Here is a 19,606-nt window from a genome sequence, read left to right on the forward strand (position 1 = left end):
CAGTTCATAGTTTCTTGTAAGCTGGTGGTATGAGGTTTTTAGTAAATTCATGTTCCTGGAGTATGTCAGTTACAGGACTTGCTCAGGTATAGTCTAGGTCCCAGAGCCTATCCATACTGGAACTTCCTTTGTCTTTGCTCTGGTGAAATGGCAAATTCTGTCTACCCCAACAGGATGCAAACTCATGGCATTGGCTATATTAGGTAAGCATACTTGTTGAGTTATATGCTTCTGGCCATTTTCTTAAAACAGCAAGCAAGAGAGATCTATTTACAAAGGTTGTAGCTCTGGGAGATGCCAGTGTCCTGGTTAATGGCCTCTAACCCAGCTGAGATGGCAGGAGTGACAGCAGCAGCAGAGTGGTCAAACTGAAGGGTAGGTTAGCCTGAGCTGCCAGGATCAGTTCCACCTCCACAGGATAATGGTCACTGATGCTGAGAGCCTGGGGAGAGAGCAAGATGGAAGTGTTAGTCCCTGGGGCTGAGGGGCTTAACTGTCAACTCACTTCCCACAATTCTGCCCTCAGACATTGTGCCAACCCAGCTTCACCTCTTCTTCAGTCAGATGAAAGCTCCTGGGGAAATCGAAGGGAGCTGCAGCTCTCAGCAGTCTCTGACAGCCCTGTCCATGCATCACAATTCGGTCATAAGTACAGTTGGTGCTGGCGCGCACTGTAGTGTCCGCCCCGTCGGGAATCACCCATTGAAAGCCTGCCTCAGTCCGGAGTAGCAGGCTGTTGAGACGTTTCTTAGTCAGTGATGCACAGTCAGCATTGAAATCTCCAAGCAGGATCACATCCTAAAAGATGAAGCAACCAATTGCTTCTTACCACAGGGCAGTCCCACCATCCCCTCCCTCGCAAGCTCTCACCCCTACCTCATTCTGCCAGCGATTGGAGACATCCAGGAACACATCGTAGAGGGCGTTCAGCTCCTTCTCTACATCCTTAGGAGTGGTGTGGAGTGGGACCAGCACCACACTTGGAAGGACTGCAAGGCCCAGGAAGCTGAGGCTGCTACAGCTGCCAGCCTTTCTCCCACACATCCACCCGTTTCCCCAACTACACCCCTCCCATTTCCAAATACCCACCCGTTTCCCCAACTACACCCCTCCCATTTCCAAATACCAGGCTCACTTTCCCCTCTTACTTTTGCTAGGGAGAGTGAACTGGGCCACAAATGGTTCTCGGGCGAAAAGGTCATCTATGTCATTGTACTGGTAGAAATTCAGGACCTGTGTCTTGTCAGACCTGGGAGGATCAAGGGGTGGGAAGCAGGGGTCCCAAGTCTTATGTGAAAACAGAGCTAGTGCTCAGGAGGGACACTTCTGGTTCCTTGTTCTGCCTTTTTTTTCTAGAACTTAGGGTTTCTCATATATATAGTTTTTCTTTTTAAAATTTTATCAATACTTTCTTTTGGGGGGGGTCTTTTTTCCTTTTTGGTTTTTCAGGACAGGGTTTCTCTGTATAGCTTTGGCTGTCCTAGAGTCACTTTGTAGATCTGACTGGTCTTGAATTCACAGCGATCCACCTGCCTCTGCCTCCTGAGTGCTGGGATTAAGGGCGTGCGCCACCACATCCAGCCAATACTTTCATTTTATCAGTCTGCCACTCCCAGACGTAACTCAGCAAACAGGTCCCTAAGAAGCAATTTGAGAAGCACTAGTAACCACCCCTCCCCCATAAAGTCAAATAAAACAAGAATACTCATAGGCACAAAATGAATCATAGAGGTCACAAGGCTAGCAGTGTAAAGCAGTTAATCTCAGCCTCCAGGGAGGCTGAGACAGGATGGACTCTCCAAGTTCCTGGCTAGCCTGGGCTATGGAGTGAGATCCTTTATCAGAAAACAAAACCCAGGAAAAATGGTGTTTTGAGACAGGGTTTCTCTGTGTAGTCTCGGCTGTCCTGGACTGGCTTTGTAGACCAGGCTGGCCTTGAACTCACAGTGATCCACCTGCCTCTGCATCCCAAGTGCTGGGATTAATGGCGTGCACTACCACATCATAGCTTAGAGATTTATTTTTATTTTATGTATATAAGTGTCTTGCCTGCATGTGTGTCTGTAACCACAGGTCTGCAGAGGCCAGAAGAGAGTGTCAGATCCCCTGGAACTGGAGTTAAAGATGGATGTGTGCTGTTGTGTGAGTGCTGGGAATACAACTCCAGTTCTCTGCAAGGGCAACAAGTGCTCTTCTACCTAATTTAGCCTCCTGAATAGAGCAGCTGGGTCTTCAGAGCAGTAGGCCTAGCTAGAATTGCCTTTATGAGGATCGGACTCAGCCCTGTGCTCACCGGTAGATATACACATACTTTTCCTTGTATGTGCTGCGCCCCAGCAGTGAGCTGTTTAGGAAGTTGTAACTCCGGGAATTGTCAAATCTGCCAGGAAACAAACCCAGAGTTAGGGCCCTTGAGGCTCTGTGTGGAATCCAGATTGCACTGAAAGGGCCCTTCTTTACCTTTTAAGTTCTCGGAGCAGAAGTGGGACAATATTCTGGGAAGAATCCACCACTTCCTGAAGCACCGCGATATCACATCGGGCCAGGATCTGCAGGGAATTAGGGATTACCAGCTCAATTCAGAGCTGTCACCATGGAGAGGCTGGCATTATGGAAAGACGGTCACCAGAGTGGCCTCCGACAGCAGTAGGACTAGGAGGAACCCCGGAAAACAGAGAGCATCACTCCACTACACTTTGCTGTAGCAGCAAGGTCTGGGGTGTGGTATTTGATGGTTCATTGTTTTGTTCCCTGAAGTCTGCTTACTGTCTTTCACAAGCAGACACTCACATACCCCAAAATGACGTTTGTTATCTTGTCTAAGAAATCATTCCTGATTGGCTGAATAAAAAGCCTACACCTGGGAAGGGTAGAAGTGAGGCTCCAGAGCTTGGGGACAGAAGGATCACGGGAGGAGAGAGAGAGAAGGTGCAGCGTCACCATGGGAGAGTAAAGAGCACATGGGTCGGGAGGAGGAACCCTGAAGTTCTGCATGGAGAGAAGTGGTCTAGAGAGAAAGGATTCAAGCGGATGGCCTGGGATGGGGGCTTGGGAGATAGCTTAGGTGGAAATATCTGCCCAGCCCAGGTTAGAAAAAAAAAAAAGCTTATCCTAACTCAACTCTATCCAGTGTCTGTGTCTTTTATTGATTATGCTAGTGGGTTAGCTAAAACCACTGTATTAATTATAGGCTTTTAATAATAAAAATTAATTGCCTATGTATCTGCAACACCTTGCCCATTTTTAGAGGAGTTGGTTCGTAATTAAATGATAGTTGAAAGACACTTTTCATATCTGTACACTCACATTTCCCAATGTGCCCTCTTTTTTACTACACTTCCCTGGTCAGGCAGGGCTGAGGGCTTTTGATTAAGGTTCTTAGGGACAGAGATTTATGCAACAATGAACTTACCTGAACTAAGATATCCATCACTGACATCTTGGTCACCTTGGTCAGTGTCAGTCTTTGGGCATTGAAGGCACAAATACGAAAACCTTCAGCCCCACCAGCGAGAATGATGAGCAGGAGAGCCACAAAAAGGTCACGCATGGCCATGTGTACCATTAGGAGCTCTCCAGAGGAGTCCAGGCTGTCCAGGGTGCATCGGCGCCGCCGCTGATCTCAGCTACGTGCTGCTCTCCTTGCTGCGGGCCCTCAGCAGTTCCTGCATCTCTTCATGGGAAGTGTTTCATCTTCCGCACACACCTAATAAGATACATCTCAGCCTCTTAGGAGCTCAGTAGCCAGAAGCACAACTGCTACCAGCCTAGATTTGCAGAGCTTCCTCAGCTTCCCCAGCTGAAACTGTGTACAAGACTGAGGCCAGGAGTTCACACAGGGTCAGCCTCAGCAACAAAATCTATCTATGTGTTTTGTCTTTCATCCTATTTTTTTTTTTTTTTCGAAACAGGGTCTCTCTGTGTTAGCCTTGGCTATCCTGGAATCGCTTTGTAAACCAGGCTGGCTTCGAACTCACAGCGATCCACCTGTCTCTGCCTCCTGAGTGCTGGGATTAAAGGCGTGCGCCACCACAGCCTGGCCTTCATCCTATTTTTAAATGTATATATGTGTATATGCATTGTGCGTGAGTGTGAGTGAGTACATGGGTGCATGTGAGTGCATGTTCATGGATGTGTATACACATTTGGAGGTTAGAGGTCAATCTCAGGAGATGTCCACCCTGCTTTTTCAGTCAAACTCCCGCTGGACTGGGACTCACCAAATTAGAATAGATTATTTGGCTAGCTGCTGGGCCCTAGGGATCTGCCTGTCTCTGCCTCCTCAGTGCTGACATTGTAAGAGCGTTTCACCATGTCTGTCTGGTTTTTTTGTTTGTTTTGGCCTGGTTTTTATGTGAATGCTTTACTGACTGCCCCCAGGCCTCTGCCTGTTTTCTCGAAACACAATCTGGCTTTGTAGCACAGGATGGTTCCAAACTTGGAGCAATCCTCCTGCCTCAGCCTCTGGAGTGGCAGGATTACATGAGTACACCATTATTCCTGGGTGACTCATGCTTTTCTGTGTTTTACTTCCTTGCTCCCATTTTGAGACAGGACTGGTGTATCCCCGTCTGGCCTCAAACCTGTGTATGTAGCTCAGGACGACCTTGAACCGAATCTGGAAATTCAGTCTTGCTCCCTCCCTCCCTCCATCTCTCCTTTTCAGTGCTGAGGCTTAAACTCAGTCTTTATCTTTCTAGGTATGGTAGAGAAAGAAGCACTTTACCACTGAGCTACTCCCCAGGCCTGAGATGCTGTCTTCCAAAAAACAAGAGCAAGGCTAGGCGTGGTGGCATCCGCCCATAATTCCAGCACCAGGGAGGTGAGGGCAAGAAGATCACAAGTTTGAGGTGATCTTGAAACCCTACTTAAAATGATACCTTACTTAAAAACTCAACCACAGCCGGGCATGGTGGCGCACGCCTGTAATCCTAGCACTTAGGAAGCAGAGGCAGGCGGATCGCTGTGAGTTCGAGGCCAGTTTGGTCCACAGAATGAATTCCCCAACAGCCAGGGCTACACAGAGAAACCCTGTCTTGAAAACAAAAAACAAACGAACAAAAAAGAGTCACCATGAACAAAGCCCACCCTCTGGAATTGAAGAAATTTATGGAAAAGGAATTTTCATTAAAGCTAAGTGCAGGCGGACATGTACAAGGAATACTGCAGGGCTTTGACCCTTGATGAGTCTTGTCACTGATGAATACGTGGAGTTGGCAACTAGTGGGAAGCAGGACAACATTGGAATGTTAGAAGGCTCAGAAAGTATCAAAACAATGGCTCTTCAACAGAGGGTTGCAGGGTTTCTTTGACTATGATCTAGAATCAGGTCATATTCATTTCATATGAAACTTTTTTTTCTGAGATAGGGTCTCTCTGTGTAACAGCCCTGACTTTCCTGGACTCTCTTTGTAGACCAGGCTGCCCTCCAATTCAGAGATCCTCCTGCCTCTGCCTCAGACTGCTGGGATTAAAGGCGTGCGCCACCACCACCTGGCTCATATGAAACTTTTTGCTAAATAAACCTTTGTGATATTCAGAAGCAATAACTTCTCCAGGTGGTGGTGGTGAATGACTTTAATCTCAGGACTTGGAAGGCAGAGGCAGGTGGCTCTCTCTCAGTTCGAGGCCAGCCTGATCTACAGAGAGAGTTCCAAGTGGCTAGGACTACATAGAGAAACCCTATCTCGAAAAACCAATGTAAATAAATAAAACAATTAGATTCCCTTCTCCTTGCCTGCCTGTACATTTGTCCTTCTGTGAATGTCTTATTGACTATCATGTCCTCACAGTTTATTCTTGTTGTATAATATGTCAAAATTGTTTTCCTTTTTTAAAAAAAGTCCTAAATGTTCCTTAGGTTCTGTTTGTAATTATGTGTATGTATGTGGAGGTGTATGTACATGGGGCTGTCTAAGGAGGCCAGAGAAAGAGACAGAGTTGGAGCTCCAGGAGCTGAATTGAGAGCCACTTGCGAGCTGCCTGATGCAGGCGCTGGGAACCACGCCTCTGTTCTTTGCAAGGGCAAGGGCGGGGGCGATCTGAGAATTCCTCTAGCCCTTCTTTCTTCTTTTTTTTTCCAGACAGGGTCTCTCTGTGTAGCCCTGGCTGTCCTAGACTCACTTTGTAGACCAGGCTGGCCTCGAACTCACAGAGATCCGCCTGCCTCTGCCTCCGGAGTGCTGGGATTACAGGCGTGTGCCACCACGCCCAGCACCCTACAGAGTTTTGTTTGCTTGTTCTTTTTGTTGTTTGTTTTGTTTTTTTCAAGATAGGTTTTTCTGTGTAGCCTTGACTATCTTGGACTCGCTTTGTAGAGCAGGCAGGCCTCAAGCTCACAGTGAACTGCCTGCTTCTGCCTCCTGAGTGCTGGGATTAAAGGCATGTGCCACCACGCCCAGCTATTTGCTTGGTTTTTTTTTTTTTTTTTTGGCAAACTGACCTTGAACTTCCGATCCTGCCTCTCTACCTCATCCAAAGTGGAATTACAGGTATATACCATGAATCTTGGCTTATGCAGAGCTGGGGATGGAACCCAGGGCCTCATATGCCGGCTATACTATGTAAACCTCATAATTAGGCAAGTACTGTACCAACTGAATCATACTGTAGCTCAGCCATTTTGAAAAATGCAAGCACCTCAATTTCCTAAAGCAGAACAACTAATTCATATGATAGTTCTATTTTTAAGGTACACCAAACTTTTCCAGTGGGAATGAAGTCAAACCGTTTTTCTTTTTTTCAGGACAGGGTTTTTCTCTGTGTAGCCTTGGCTGTCCTGGACTTACTTTGTAGGCCAGGCTGGCCTCGAACTCACGGCAATCCGCCTGCCTCTGCCTCCCCTGAGTGCTGGGATTAAAGGTGTGTGCCACCAGGCCCGGCTTCTTTCTTCTTACTCTTTTTCTTTTTTTCACATTTATTTGTGTGTGTTTGTGTATGTACAGTTGTGCATGGATCTATGGGGAGTCTGATTTTTCCCTTGCACCATGTGGGTTCCAGGGATGAAAGTCAGGCCATGTTTAGCAGCAAATGTCTTTATCTGCTGAGCCCATATCTCTCTTTCTATATGTGGCATGTTATGTGCTTTTTTCCCTTTGCTTATTTCATACATAGGTCCCAGTTTATAACCAAGGCTGGCCTGGAACTCACTATGTAGTCCTAGGCTGGCCTCAACTTTGCTGGGTGTTCCTAGCTCCCCCTCTGTGAGCCCCTTTGTCTTAGGTTCACTCTGCCTTTTTTTTTTTTGGTTTTTTTTTTTGGTTTTTTGACACAGGGTTTCTCTGTGTTATCTTAGCTGTCCTTTATCATATCTTTTGAGCTCAGCCCTTTACTGTCCTCCCTGACCTTGTCACATTCTGAAGCATGAGGGCCTCTGCTTCTGTCTGCTTGCTTATCAGTCACTCTGTCCCTTTTCCCGGCTGTTAGTTTCTTCCTGCCTGTCTTTTTCTGCCCATCTCAGTGTTTCTGTCACAGTATGTTCCTGGCTGGCCTTGGTATTTATTTCTCCCTGGCCACCTGCTCTGTCACTCATACTTATTTTGGTCTCCTTGCACTGGTGCCTGTTCTGGGACACACGTGAGCACTGGTGCAGCTCACACTGGCCAAGCTACATTTGGAGACTGAGACCACTAGGGCTCTGGAAAAGAAGAACCAGAAAGAATGACTGTTCCCGGCCTCAGCTCAACGCCCATCGCAGTCTTCCAAGCCAGTCTTCTGACTCAAAGGTCTTTCCCCCTCTGAGGCAACCTCTTCCCTTTCCCTAGCCGGCAGGATTCTCATACCTTGGCAAACAACTCGGCCCCACGCCAGCCTCAGCCTTGAACCGAATGAAAAAGTCCCCAGAAGCGCAGCGCCGGCCACATAAGGATGTGTGTGTGGTAAGGTGGGGGTGGAAGGGAAGAGGAAGCCCGCTTCCAGACCCACCCAAAGGGGCCGGTCCCACAGGCGACTCTTGGGTCCCAAAAAGCAGAGCTGGGCTCCGCCCCTCCGCCCAGAAGGCGGTGCTTGGGAATTGGCCCCTTGCCCGCCCACCTCGCCCTTGTTGGGCGCTTCCTCTGCAAATGGAATGCAACTTGGGGACCTGAGTGTGACTAGTGCCACCTCGCTGAGGAGCAGCAGCCCATCATTGGGGCAATTACCTGGACCTAGGGACTAAGGTGAGGAGATTTGCTTGCTTCTTCTCTGGCCCCTTCCCCGCATCAGGGAGCGGAGCAGAGTCCGATTTCTCTCCAAGTTCTCAGACCCTGAAGCTCAATGCAGTTGTGCACTCCTAAATTAGGTCTGCTGTGTTACCGCTCAAAAACCCAAAGCAAGGGGCCTTCTGCACAAGATAGGCAGCGTGACTGGCGACTGAGTCCGTTCAGGTCCCCACTGGATGATTACGGAGTGGCAGTTTAGAAAATTGTCCCATAGCCAGGTGTGGTGGCACACGTCTTTAATCCCAGCACTCGGGAGGCAGAGGCAGGCGGATCTCTGTGAGTTCGAGGTCAGCCTGGTCTACAAAGTGAGTCCAGGACAGCCAAGGCTACACAGAGAAACCCTGTCTTGAAAAAAAAAAAAGAAAAGAAACAAAAAAGAAAGAAAAGAAGAGGAGGGGGGAGCCAGGCATGGTGGCGCACGCCTTTAAAACCAGCACTTGGGAGGCAGAGGCAGGTGGATCACTGTCAGTTCGAGGCCAGCCTGGTCTACAAAGACAGTCTAAGTCAGGGCTACACAGAGAAACCCTGTCTCGAAAAACCGAAAACAAAAAAGAAAGAAGAGAAGAAGAAGAAGAAGAGAGAGAGAGAGAGAGAGAGAAAGAGAGAAATGTCCCATGGCAGAAATTTGAGAGAGAGAGAGAGAGAGAGAGAGAGAGAGAGAGAGAGAAATGTCCCATGGCAGAAATTTGTTTTTTGGTTTTGGTACTACATGAATGCTAGGCAAGTGCTCTATCGTGGAGAGAGCCACCCCCACCCCCACCCCCAGCTCACTGGGGCAAATAATACAGTATAATCAATAAATTTGAGTTTTAAAAAATGTTCCATGATGTGATGGCATTTGCCTTTAATCTTAGCACTTGGAAAGTCAGAGGTGGGTATGTATCACTGGGTTTGGGGCCAGCCTGGTCTACATAGTAAGTTCCAGGCTAGCCAGGGATCACAGTAAAGCCCCCTGTCTAAAAAGAGAAAAAAGAAAAAAGAAAGAAAGAAAGCTTTTTGTGATGCACACATAATGCCAGAACTTGGGAAACAGGGGCTGGAAGATTGTTGTGACTTCAAGGCCAGTCTAGCTCACATAGTGAGTTTGAGGCCAGTGTGGGCTATGTGTCTATACTGCTTTAAATGGAGGGGGTAGATAAAAGAGCATTTCTGAGGCTTTCTGGCAACCAACTTAGGCGGGAAACGTGAGCCCCATGCTCAGTATGAGACCTTGCTTCAAAAGTAGCAAAGCACAAAATGGTAGACATGCACACTCATGCCCTTTTCCGGCCTCAGAAGCATCCATAAACTATCTACACATGCGGTGGGAGAGGAAAAGAGAATAAGGAGAGGGGTTCCTCCAGCCTAGGACTTGCGTGGCTTCAGGTAATGATGCTGTGTAGATACTAGAATTAAGGAACCAAAGAGACATTGGTTTTAGCAGTCTAGAGCCAAAACCTTGATGGGAAGTGGGTGGGGCGAGGCTGCCTCCGGCGGCCGTCAAGCGACCTAGGCGTGTTTTTGCGACAGCAGGCAAGGAGCTCTCCTCGGCTTGCTTTCCGGCGGGCTCGCGGACTCCGAGGCCGCTGAGGCGAGCTTTCTAGTAAGTGTGGCTCTCCACGGCAACGTCGGCTCCTGGCCCTAGCGGCGGCTCTTCTCTGTACAGAGAGCAGTGCCAGGGAGACTGAGCAGAGGAGGACAGCAGCTGGCCTGGGGCAGGAGGCGCTCCGGGCTTCGGGGGCGGGCCCGGAGCCAGAGGAGATGCCCCTGCACGTGAAGTGGCCCTTCCCCCCGGTGCCCCGGTTCACCTGGACGCTAGCCAGCAGCGTCGTCATGGGGCTGGTCGGCACCTACAGCTGCTTCTGGACCAGTGAGTGGCCAAAGGCCAAGGCAGAGTCTGTTGACAGGCCCCCGGCCCGGCCAGGGTTACAGTTTGGTTGGGTACGGGGGTGTGGCGGGGTGCTGTTCTGGCGCGGGAGGAAGCCTTGGCAGGGGGAGGTGAGCTGGAGCCTGAGGCTGATTTCTCTTCCCAGAGTACATGAACCACCTCACCGTCCACAACAAGGAAGTGCTGTACGAGCTCATTGAGAAGCGAGGCCCTGCCACCCCCCTCATCACGGTCTCCAACCACCAGTCCTGCATGGATGACCCTCATCTCTGGGGTACTGTGCTCGTATACCGGGTGCAGGGAAACAAAACAGAGCAGGCACCAGCCAAAGGCACAATAGAGTCACTTCTCACCAGGCTCTTGGGAAAAACCTGGCATTGTTTGTGGAGTAGACTGCCCAGCTGCTGGGAGCTCTGTGTGTGTGTGTGTGTGTGTGTGTGTGTGTGTGTGTGTGTGTGTGTGTGTGTGTGTGTGTGCGTGAGTGCGTGAGAGAGAGAGAGAGAGAGAGAGAGAGAGAGAGAGAGAGAGAGAGAGAGAGAGAGAGAGAGAGATTGAGAGATTGAGATTTGGACAGGATATCAGAAATTTAGGAGTGTGGAGGTAGCCATGTCACATCGGGTACTTTGCTTTTTCCTAGGGATCCTGAAACTCCGACACATCTGGAACCTGAAGCTGATGCGTTGGTGAGGAGGAATGCGCCTGGTAGCGATGGCGGGCGGGCGTGGTGCTGGCTGGGGAGAGCTGGGTACGAGCAGTAAGCGGGCCTGAAGGGAGGGTGACTGGCTCTGTTGCTGCTCTAGGACCCCAGCAGCGGCAGACATCTGCTTCACCAAGGAGCTGCACTCCCGCTTCTTCAGCCTGGGCAAGTGTGTGCCTGTGTGTCGAGGTGAGCTGCCCTCGGGAGGCATATCCAGGCCTCTCTGCGAGGCAAGGGAGTTGGTGGCCAGTGTCTCTGTCTTAGAAGGAGTCTGGGGGCCATGGCATAGTAGTATAGGAGGCAGAGGGTAGCGAAAAGGATGACCTCTTAGACTCTCTGCAGCTGCCTAAGGATTGTCCAGAACTCTGCTGTTAGAACTCAAGGAAGCTTTTTACTTTTTTCTTTCCCCAGAACTCTGCTGTTAGAACTCAAGGAAGCTTTTTACTTTTTTCTTTCCCCAGAACTCTGCTGTTAGAACTCAAGGAAGCTTTTTACTTTTTTTTTTATTTTCCAGAATTCTGCTATTAGAACTCAAGGAAGCTTTTTACTTTTTTTATTTTTTGTTTTTTCGAGACAGGGTTTCTCTGTGTAGCCTTGGCTGTCCTGGACTCACTTTGTGGACCAGGCTGGCTTCCAACTCACAGAGATCCACCTGCCTCTGCCTCCCGAGTGCTGGGATTAAAGGTGTGTGTCATGCTGGCCAAAACATTATTTTCAAAGATGGCAATGATCTAATTACATGAGACTGAAACAGAGTGTGTGGTACTTTGTTTCTGTATTAAACTAAACAAATAATTTTTCTCTAAGCCTAAGACTTTGTAGGTTGACCTTTAAGCATTGAAGTGATTTTACACAGGTAGAAATAGAATTTGCAAAAGCTGAGCAGTGTGAACTGCTGTTTGAAAGGCATACTGTCCTTTTTCACTTGCCAAGTTTAAGTTCAGAGGATATATTAGCAAACACCTGTACTGACCACCCCTGCTGTGTACTGCCATCCCAAGTAGGGAACCTGTGGCTCTTTTTGCTCCCTGAAATCATCCCCACTTCTAGCCCTGTCGAGGTTGTGCTGAGACTTCTGAACCCCTAATCATACCTTCCAAACAACAGGCTTACAGAGAACAGTGGAAAGGCAACTGGTTCTGTGTGCCTTTTGGTTCCTTCTTTCTTTTTTGTTTTGTTTTTTCGAGACTGGGTTTCTCTGTGTAGCCCTGGCTGTCCTAGACTCACTTTGTAGACCAGGCTGGCCTCGAACTCACAGTGATCCACCTGCCCCTGCGTCCCGAGTGCTGGGATTACAGGTGTGAGCCACCACATCCAGCTCTTTCTTTTTTTAAAAAAAAATGACTTTATGGGGCTGGAGAGATGGCTCAGAGGTTAAGAGCACTGGCTGCTCTTCCAGAGGTCATGAGTTCAATTCCCAGCAACCACATGGTGGCTCACAACAATCTATAATGTGATCTGATGCCCTCTTCTGGTGTGAAGACATATACGTAGTCAGAATACTATATACATAGTAAATAAATAAATCTTTTTTAAAAATGGTTTTTATTTAGGTCTAAAAGTGTTCTATCTGCATGTACACCTGCAGGCCAGAAGAGGGCATTAGAGGGCATTGATGGTTGTGAGCCACCACATAGTTTCTGGGAATTGAACTCAGGACCTCTGGAAGAGCCATCTCTCCAGCCCTAATGATTCTCCCTCTCCTCCCCCACCCCAGACAAGGAAATTTCTATCCGAGACTGTGAGGTTCTTTTTTTTTTTCTGAGACAGTTCCTCTGTGTAGCCTTGGCTGTCCTGGACTCACTTTGTAGACCAGGCTGGCCTCAAACTCACAGAGCTCTGCCTGCCTCTGCCTCTGCCTCTCAAGTGCTGGGATTACACGCGTGGGCCAGCAGACCTGGAGACTGCAAGATTCTTACTATGTCCAGGTGACTCCAGGTTGCTAGCCCACAAGAGGTGTCAGGCCTCAACATCTGCAGTACATCTGATGGCTGGACTACTGGATCTAATTTGTGTTGCCTTTCCTCAATCCAGCGTGATCATCTTAGAATGTCTTCAAGGTTTTACTAGCCTCACAGCAGCTTAACTCTAGTTTTCAGGTTTTTTCCAATCTTTTTGTTTGTTTTGAGACATGGTCTCATGTAACCCAGGCTGGCCTTGAAATTCCAATTAGTTCTCCCAAGTTTCTCAGTCTCTTCTGTGTTTTTTGCTTACTAAAGCGTTCTCCCTTGGCTCAGAAACCTCAGGGAAGGTTGTTGAAACAGTGGCATCCAAAGAGTAGAGAGGCTCTGGAGCTGATCTGAAGGCAGTAAATGGGTGTGTGTTAGAGGAGTAGGTTCCAGCAGGGCAGGCCTAGGAGCAGAGGGAAGTGGAGTTGCCATGGCTATCATTTCAGTAAGAGATACTATCTAGCCAGATGTCTTGATACATGCCTGTTATCCAGCACCAGGAAAGCTGAGGCAGAATTGCCATAAGTTTGAGGCCATCCTAGGTTACATAGTAATATCTGCCTCAAAAAAAGAAAGTGCTGTTTGCATAGGAGGCACTAAGAGGTTGAGAGGGTATTGTTTTGTATTGACACAAGATCTTACTGTGTTGCCCATCCTGACCTCAAACTCACAGCGGTCCTGTTGTCTCAGCTTCCCAAGTACTGGGATACGGGCACGAACCACCATGTCCCTCTTGTGAGAAGGATAATGGTCAGACCAACAGTGTGAAAGGCCAGGGTACCAGAGAGTTGGATATGGTCAAACCGACAATGTGGAGCCAGGCATGGTGGCGCACGCCTTTAATCCCAGCACTCGGGAGGCAGAGGCAGGTGGATCGCTGTGAGTTCGAGGCCAGCCTGGTCTACAAAGTGGGTCCAGGACAGCCAAGGCTACACAGAGAGACCCTGTCTCAAAAACAAAAACAAAACAACCCAACAATGTGAAGGGCCAGGATAGCAGGGTGGAACAGGCTCTAGAAAGAGTTGGGGTTGTCTATGGATGGTGCTGTGGGGGTGAACTGTTGCCTCTCTCCTACTGAGGATGAGCCAGGAGTGGGCCCTGAGTCTCTTTACTAAGGTTTGGAGAGATTGATGTCTTCCCCGGAGAATGGACTAAAGAGAACAGACCTTTCTCTGCAGGAGATGGTGTCTACCAGAAAGGGATGGACTTCATTTTGGAGAAGCTTAACCATGGGGACTGGGTACACATCTTTCCAGAAGGTCAGTTGGGTGCTTGGTCAGAGTCCTCCAGCATGTATGGTTCTAGGCCCAAGCCTTATATCTGTGTTCTCTCATTAGGGAAAGTAAACATGAGTTCCGAATTCCTGCGCTTCAAGTGGGGTAAGTGTTGCTGGCCAAGCTGACACAACCAACTTCCCCATCCAATGATTGCCCTTTGGGTCCCTGGCTTCATTCCTCTCTCTGATGGGTATGTCAGGAGCAGTGAGAAGGGGACAGGTGGTAAGTCAAGGACTAGTATTTATTTATTCATTTTGGTTTTTCAAGACAGGGTCTCTCTGTGTTAGCCTTGGCTGTCCTGGAGTCCTTTGTAGACCAGGCTGGCCTCGAACTCACAGCGATCCGCCTGCCTCTGCCTCCCGAGTGCTGGGATTAAAGGTGTGCACCACCACCGCCCGGCAAGAACCAGTATTTAATTGGGAGATGGTAGAATTGACAATGGCCAGAGATTGGCAGGGAAGCTTGGACCAGCTTGTGCCAATACTTCCGCTTCTCTCCTAAGTAGGAATTGGAAGGCTGATTGCTGAGTGTCATCTCAACCCCATTATCCTGCCACTGTGGCACGTTGGTGAGTCAGGGGTTGGTGTCAGGGAGGGGACCTTCCTTAGATGTTGTTAAGGGGGAATGGGTTGTTCGGTGGCTGAGAGAAGTGCCTGGAGCTTTCTCTGGTATCTGCTTTCCCCAATGGCTGGCTTTCTATCCATTCTGGTACAGGAATGAATGATGTCCTCCCTAACAGCCCACCCTACTTCCCTCGCTTTGGACAGGTGGGTAGGCACTGCTGACTCTTGTCTGTCTATCTACTTGCCTGCTCTCTGCCCTGTGCCTCTTAGCCCATACTATAAAGGATTGATTGAGGCATTGCTGAGCATGATCATGTAGTGCAGGGGCTAAGTGGGTTTTTTTCTGGAAGCAAGGCCTTTAGAATAGGAGTTGAAAATCAGGCATGGGGTGGGGGGTGGGATACAAGGTTGGGCAGGACAGATCATTGATAGGATGGGTCCCAGGACTAGGCTGGCCCTTGGGTACCACCAAGCCCATCAAGGACAATGCATGGCTCTGGCTCCACACATCATATGGGCTGGAATGATAGGTTCATGTTATCCTTACAGAAAATCACCGTGCTGATTGGGAAGCCCTTCAGTGCACTCCCTGTGCTTGAGCGGCTCCGGGCGGAGAACAAGTCGGCTGTGAGTTTCCTCCCAGGGTCCCCTAGCTATCCTTGGCCTTCCCAGCCCCTGAGACCCCCAGGGCACCTCAGCCATGGTCCTTGAGGAAAGCAGGCCAGTACCATCCTTGCTCTCAGGTGGAGATGCGGAAAGCCCTCACAGACTTCATTCAAGAGGAATTCCAGCAGCTGAAGATGCAGGCAGAACAGCTCCACAACCACTTCCAGCCTGGAAGATAGGCTTTGACTGCCCAGGCTGTGCCATGCAGTCCTTAGCCAAGGGAGCACAGGGCCCTGCCGGGTTTGGGAAGTGGTGATGCAGAACCCTGCGCAGATCTGCTTGGCTCTGTACTGCCTTTGAGATTCTTCCCTGAACAAAACTGAGGCTGGGAGATAGACTGATGCTTTTAACTGAGATGCATTGATTGGCTCATAATCCCTGCTAGATACCCTCTCTTATCCTCAAGCATCTGACTCCTCTGGGTCTCGTGGGCTAAATGAAGAGCCTTGGCCGTCTGTCCCTCACAGTTGGCTGAGAAGGGAGGAACACTTAGGCAGGGGCCTCCTTCTACCTCTCTCAGGGGCTAGCATTGGGAAGGAGCAAAGCAGGCAGTTGAGCAACTACCTGGGTAGGAGAGTACATGTCCTGGCCATAGGTGCAGAAAGAAAACCCAAATGGCCCCCGGACGGGCTACCACTTGCCTACCTTTGCCCAGGAGCTGCTCATAACCTCCTCAGGGATGGCTGCCAGCCAGCTCATTCTTCTACCTGAGCTTCTCCCACCACAAGTTTTGTCCTTGGATGGCCTGTAGGCAAGAAGAGGTATTGGCCAGGATTCAAGCACAGCTAAGCGGAACTAAAAAGAGCCCTCAAGTCTTGACCATGAATCTCTGTTGTCTAACCTTTTTTGCCTTGGCATCCATCCCCTCTATCCTGGGATCTGGGTTTTACTGTTTTTAGAGTAATAAAACATGTTTGTTGTGCCACCATGCCTCTGTTCTGTGTAGGAACGCATGTGGGAAGTACCTTGCTGGACAAGGAAACAGGGCCCTTGAGCCTGGCTGGGTACAGTGAAATCATTGCAGTAGATAGACAGTGGGGTCTCTCTGTGCACTGGCCACTCAGGTCTTTCCTTATCACTTGTAAGCCAAACGACAATGTAGGATTCATAAAGGGGATAACACAAGATACTAAACTAGCTTCAAAACCTCCAGGGAAGTCAGACAAACACTGTGATCTCAGCACTTGGGAGGCTGAAGGAGGAACACTGTCTTGTCTTCAAGGTTAGCCTGAGATACTGAGTGAGAGACTGAAAAGGAAAAAAATTAAAACCAAGCATGGGAGGAACAGCAGGCAGATTGCTATGAATTCAAGACCAGTCTGGTCTAGTAATTGCAGGCCAGCTAAAGCGATGTAGTCAGACCCTGTCTGAGGAAAGTTAGGTGCACATAGTGGTACACTCCTTTAATCTCAGCACTTGCGGTGGGTTTCTCTGTATTTGAGGCCAGCCTGGTCTACATAGTGAGTCCATGCTAGCCAGGGCTACACAGTAAGACCCTGACTTGGCAAAAAAGAAGGAAGGAAAGAACACGATTAAAATGTGACCTTTTTCTTTGTTTGTTTTTTGAGACAGGGTTTCTTTTCAGCCCTGACTGGCCTGGAACTAGCTCTTTAGACCAGGCTGGATCACAAGGGATCTACCTGCCCCTGTCTCCTGAGCATGGAGAGGAAAAGCTGGGAGGAAAACATCACTTTGTACAAGCCAACCATACAATTTAGGTCCAAGAGTAACATCCCTTTTTGTTTATCTATTTTGTATTCATTTGAGAAATACCAGCTGCATTTCCTTTTTTTTGTTTGTTTCTTTTGTTTTTGTTTGTTTGTTTTGGCTTTTTGAGACAGGGTTTCTCTGTGTAGCCTTGGCTGTCCTGGACTTATTTGTACACCAGGTTGGCCTCAAACTCAAAGAGATCCACCTGCCTCTGCTTCCTGAGTGTTGGGATTACAGGCATGAGCCACCATGCCGCATTTCTTTAGGTATTTTAAATTTATATACTATGATAACAATTCTATTTGTTCAAAACACACACCCCTCACTGGTGGTATGGTGGTGTAAGCCTATAATCTCAATAGTTGTGAAATTCAAGGTCATCTTTGGCTACATAGTGAGTTCAAGGCCAGCTTGGGCTATATGAGCCATTTTGTCAAAAAGAAAAAGTAGGGCCAGCAAGATGCCTGAGCAAGTAAAGATACACACTACCAAGCCTGTCAACCTGAGTTAGATCCCCAGAACTCACATCATGGAAGGAGAAAAGGACCTGATGAATGTTCTTTGATCTAACCTTTAAAAAAGGTGCTTGTTGCACTGGGTATAGTAGCGTACAACTTTGTTCCCAGCACTCAGGAGGCAGAGGCTGGCAGATCTCTTGAGTTCTAAGCTCCGTCTCGGAAAAGAAACAAACTGTGCTTGTTGCTTTTGCAGAGGACCTGAGTTCTATTCCTAGCATCAACATCAAAAAACTCAACCACATATAACTCCAGCTCCAGGGCATCCAACAACCTCTCTGGTCTCCATGGGCCACATAAATAAGATAAATCTTAAAAAAAAAATAACTTATACTGCCTCCTATATGCTAGGCAAGCAGGCTACCACTGAGCTTCACATCCTTCAAATATAGACTGTTTTCCAGTGGTCTTACTGTAGGCTCAATTTTCTTAATTTTATTATGGATTTATCAAACCAGCATACCTCCTTTATAACTTGACTAGCATAAACCTGAGGAAAAGAAGATTAAAAAACACAAAAATGAAACCTTATGGGAATCAGTTCCCAGGAATGACTCTCTTGACATAATCAGCAGGATTTCTTTTGCTGGAACCTGGAGCATCTGCCAAGGCTTGGAGCAGCAGCTGGAGCCCGGATCCCAGAGCCTGGAGCCCAGAAGCCTTCACTGGAGCAGTTCTCTTGAGCATCTTGAAAGCCAGTGATGAACAGCCATTCAACCCCAAGTCTCCAAAACCCCGCCTCCTATTTTTGGCTCACATTTACATCTCCTCTCAGAATTTGTTCAAGGATGTTTTTCAGCTGGTAACAGCCAAGCTCCCCAACAAGGTAGTTCAACTTCTAAGGGGATAAACATCACCTGCTCTCTCATAAGTCTGTTCCTCATCCCACACTTGGGATCCCAACAAAAACCATGTTTATCTCTCCATCTTACATTCACAAAAAGTAAGTATATGAGCTCCTACACGCCCCATATACCCTGTACTTCTGTACTAGAGAAGCTCATCTGTCACAGTTAGGAACTCACATTGACATAGCTCCCAGAGTCCACAGTTAAATCAGTACAGCCTATGGGTTTTGACAAATGCTTAATGACATGTGCCTACCATTACTGTAGCTTTACTAGCATAAACATCTCTTATCCTCCACTTACTTATCTCCTTTCCCAACAAGCTGGCCACTGCTGGCCTTTTACTGTTCCCACAGTTTTGCTTTCTGTTGAACGCAGCAGATTTGGAGCCATAGTCTGAAGTTTTACCAGATTGCATATTTTTCATTTGGTGATAAGCATTCAAGTTTTCCCCATGTCTTTTCGTGGCATTATAGCTGCTTGTTTTTTAGCACTAGATGGCATTCTATTCTATGAATGTACTAGTTCATTTAGCCATTCACCTACTGAGGGACATTTCAGTTGCTTCCAAACTTTAAAGATGTTCTAGCCAGGCGTGGTGGCGCACACCTGTAATCCCAGCACTCGGGGGGCAGAGGCAGGCAGATCACTGTGAGTTCGAGGCCAGCCTGGTCTACAAAGTGAGTCCAGGATGGCCAAGGCTACACAGAGAAACCCTGTCTTGGAAAAAAAAAAAAGAAAAACCAACAACAACAAAAAGATGTTCTAAGCACCTGTGTGCAGACTTCTGCATGAATGTACACTTTTGACTCATTTGGGTGAGCACTAAGGAGTGTGCTTGATGGGTCACATGACAGGAATATGTTTAATTTGGTTATAAGCCAACATCTACTCCTCCAAAGTAGCTGTGCTGTTTGTATTCCTATAAGCAAAGAATGAGTTTCAGAGCTTTCTGTTCCTGTGACAAAATACTTGGGAGAAATCTACTTAAAGGAGGAAAAATCTTGGCTTATCCTTTCAAAGTTTCAATCCTGGTCACTTGATCCTGTCACTGTAGTCCTGTGGTGAGGCAAAGCATCATGGTGGGGGTGGGCATATGGAAACAAAGAGTAGGGGAGAGATGAAACAGAGACAAGACAAAACTAACTTTGTCATGGTGATACATAACTGTAATTTTAGCTCTTAGGAAGGTAAATTCAAGTTCGATGTCAGTCTGGGCTATAAAACAAGAAACTATTTCTTTTTTTGGGGCGGGGGGAGTTGGGTTTTTGGTTTTTCCCTGTGTAGCCTTGACTGTCTTGGACTCACTTTGCAGA

General features: G+C 48.1%; 2 protein-coding genes across 7 annotated transcripts; one reads left to right on the plus strand and one right to left on the minus strand.

The window, feature by feature from the left end:
- Window positions 1-309: 309 nt before the first annotated feature.
- Window positions 310-3,714, minus strand: Dnase1l1 (deoxyribonuclease 1 like 1). 2 transcript variants are annotated; one of them, XM_051141753.1, is made up of 7 exons: window positions 3,413-3,714; window positions 2,461-2,549; window positions 2,294-2,380; window positions 1,149-1,249; window positions 877-989; window positions 550-798; window positions 310-442 (listed from the first exon to the last, which is right to left on the minus strand). In XM_051141753.1, exons 1-7 carry the CDS (start codon window positions 3,563-3,565, stop codon window positions 320-322), a joined length of 915 nt encoding a protein of 304 aa, XP_050997710.1. In that variant the 5' UTR covers window positions 3,566-3,714; the 3' UTR covers window positions 310-319. The 2 variants fall into 2 exon arrangements, with proteins under 2 accessions (XP_050997710.1, XP_050997711.1); XM_051141754.1 differs by having other exon boundaries at window positions 2,312-2,380; window positions 3,413-3,705.
- Window positions 3,715-7,906: 4,192 nt separating this feature from the next.
- Tafazzin (tafazzin, phospholipid-lysophospholipid transacylase) lies at window positions 7,907-16,048 on the plus strand. 5 transcript variants are annotated; one of them, XM_051141391.1, is made up of 11 exons: window positions 7,913-8,156; window positions 9,844-10,047; window positions 10,211-10,339; window positions 10,703-10,748; window positions 10,866-10,951; window positions 13,890-13,970; window positions 14,049-14,090; window positions 14,491-14,556; window positions 14,703-14,755; window positions 15,101-15,178; window positions 15,295-16,048. In XM_051141391.1, exons 2-11 carry the CDS (start codon window positions 9,939-9,941, stop codon window positions 15,394-15,396), a joined length of 792 nt encoding a protein of 263 aa, XP_050997348.1. In that variant the 5' UTR covers window positions 7,913-8,156; window positions 9,844-9,938; the 3' UTR covers window positions 15,397-16,048. The 5 variants fall into 5 exon arrangements, with proteins under 5 accessions (XP_050997352.1, XP_050997351.1, XP_050997348.1 ...); XM_051141393.1 differs by having other exon boundaries at window positions 7,919-8,156; window positions 14,494-14,556; XM_051141394.1 differs by lacking the exon at window positions 14,703-14,755 and having other exon boundaries at window positions 7,909-8,156.
- The last annotated feature ends 3,558 nt before the right edge of the window (window positions 16,049-19,606 follow it).

This window comes from Acomys russatus, chromosome X, assembly GCF_903995435.1.
Source record: "Acomys russatus chromosome X, mAcoRus1.1, whole genome shotgun sequence".
In the NCBI taxonomy this organism is placed as follows: Eukaryota; Metazoa; Chordata; class Mammalia; order Rodentia; family Muridae; genus Acomys; species Acomys russatus.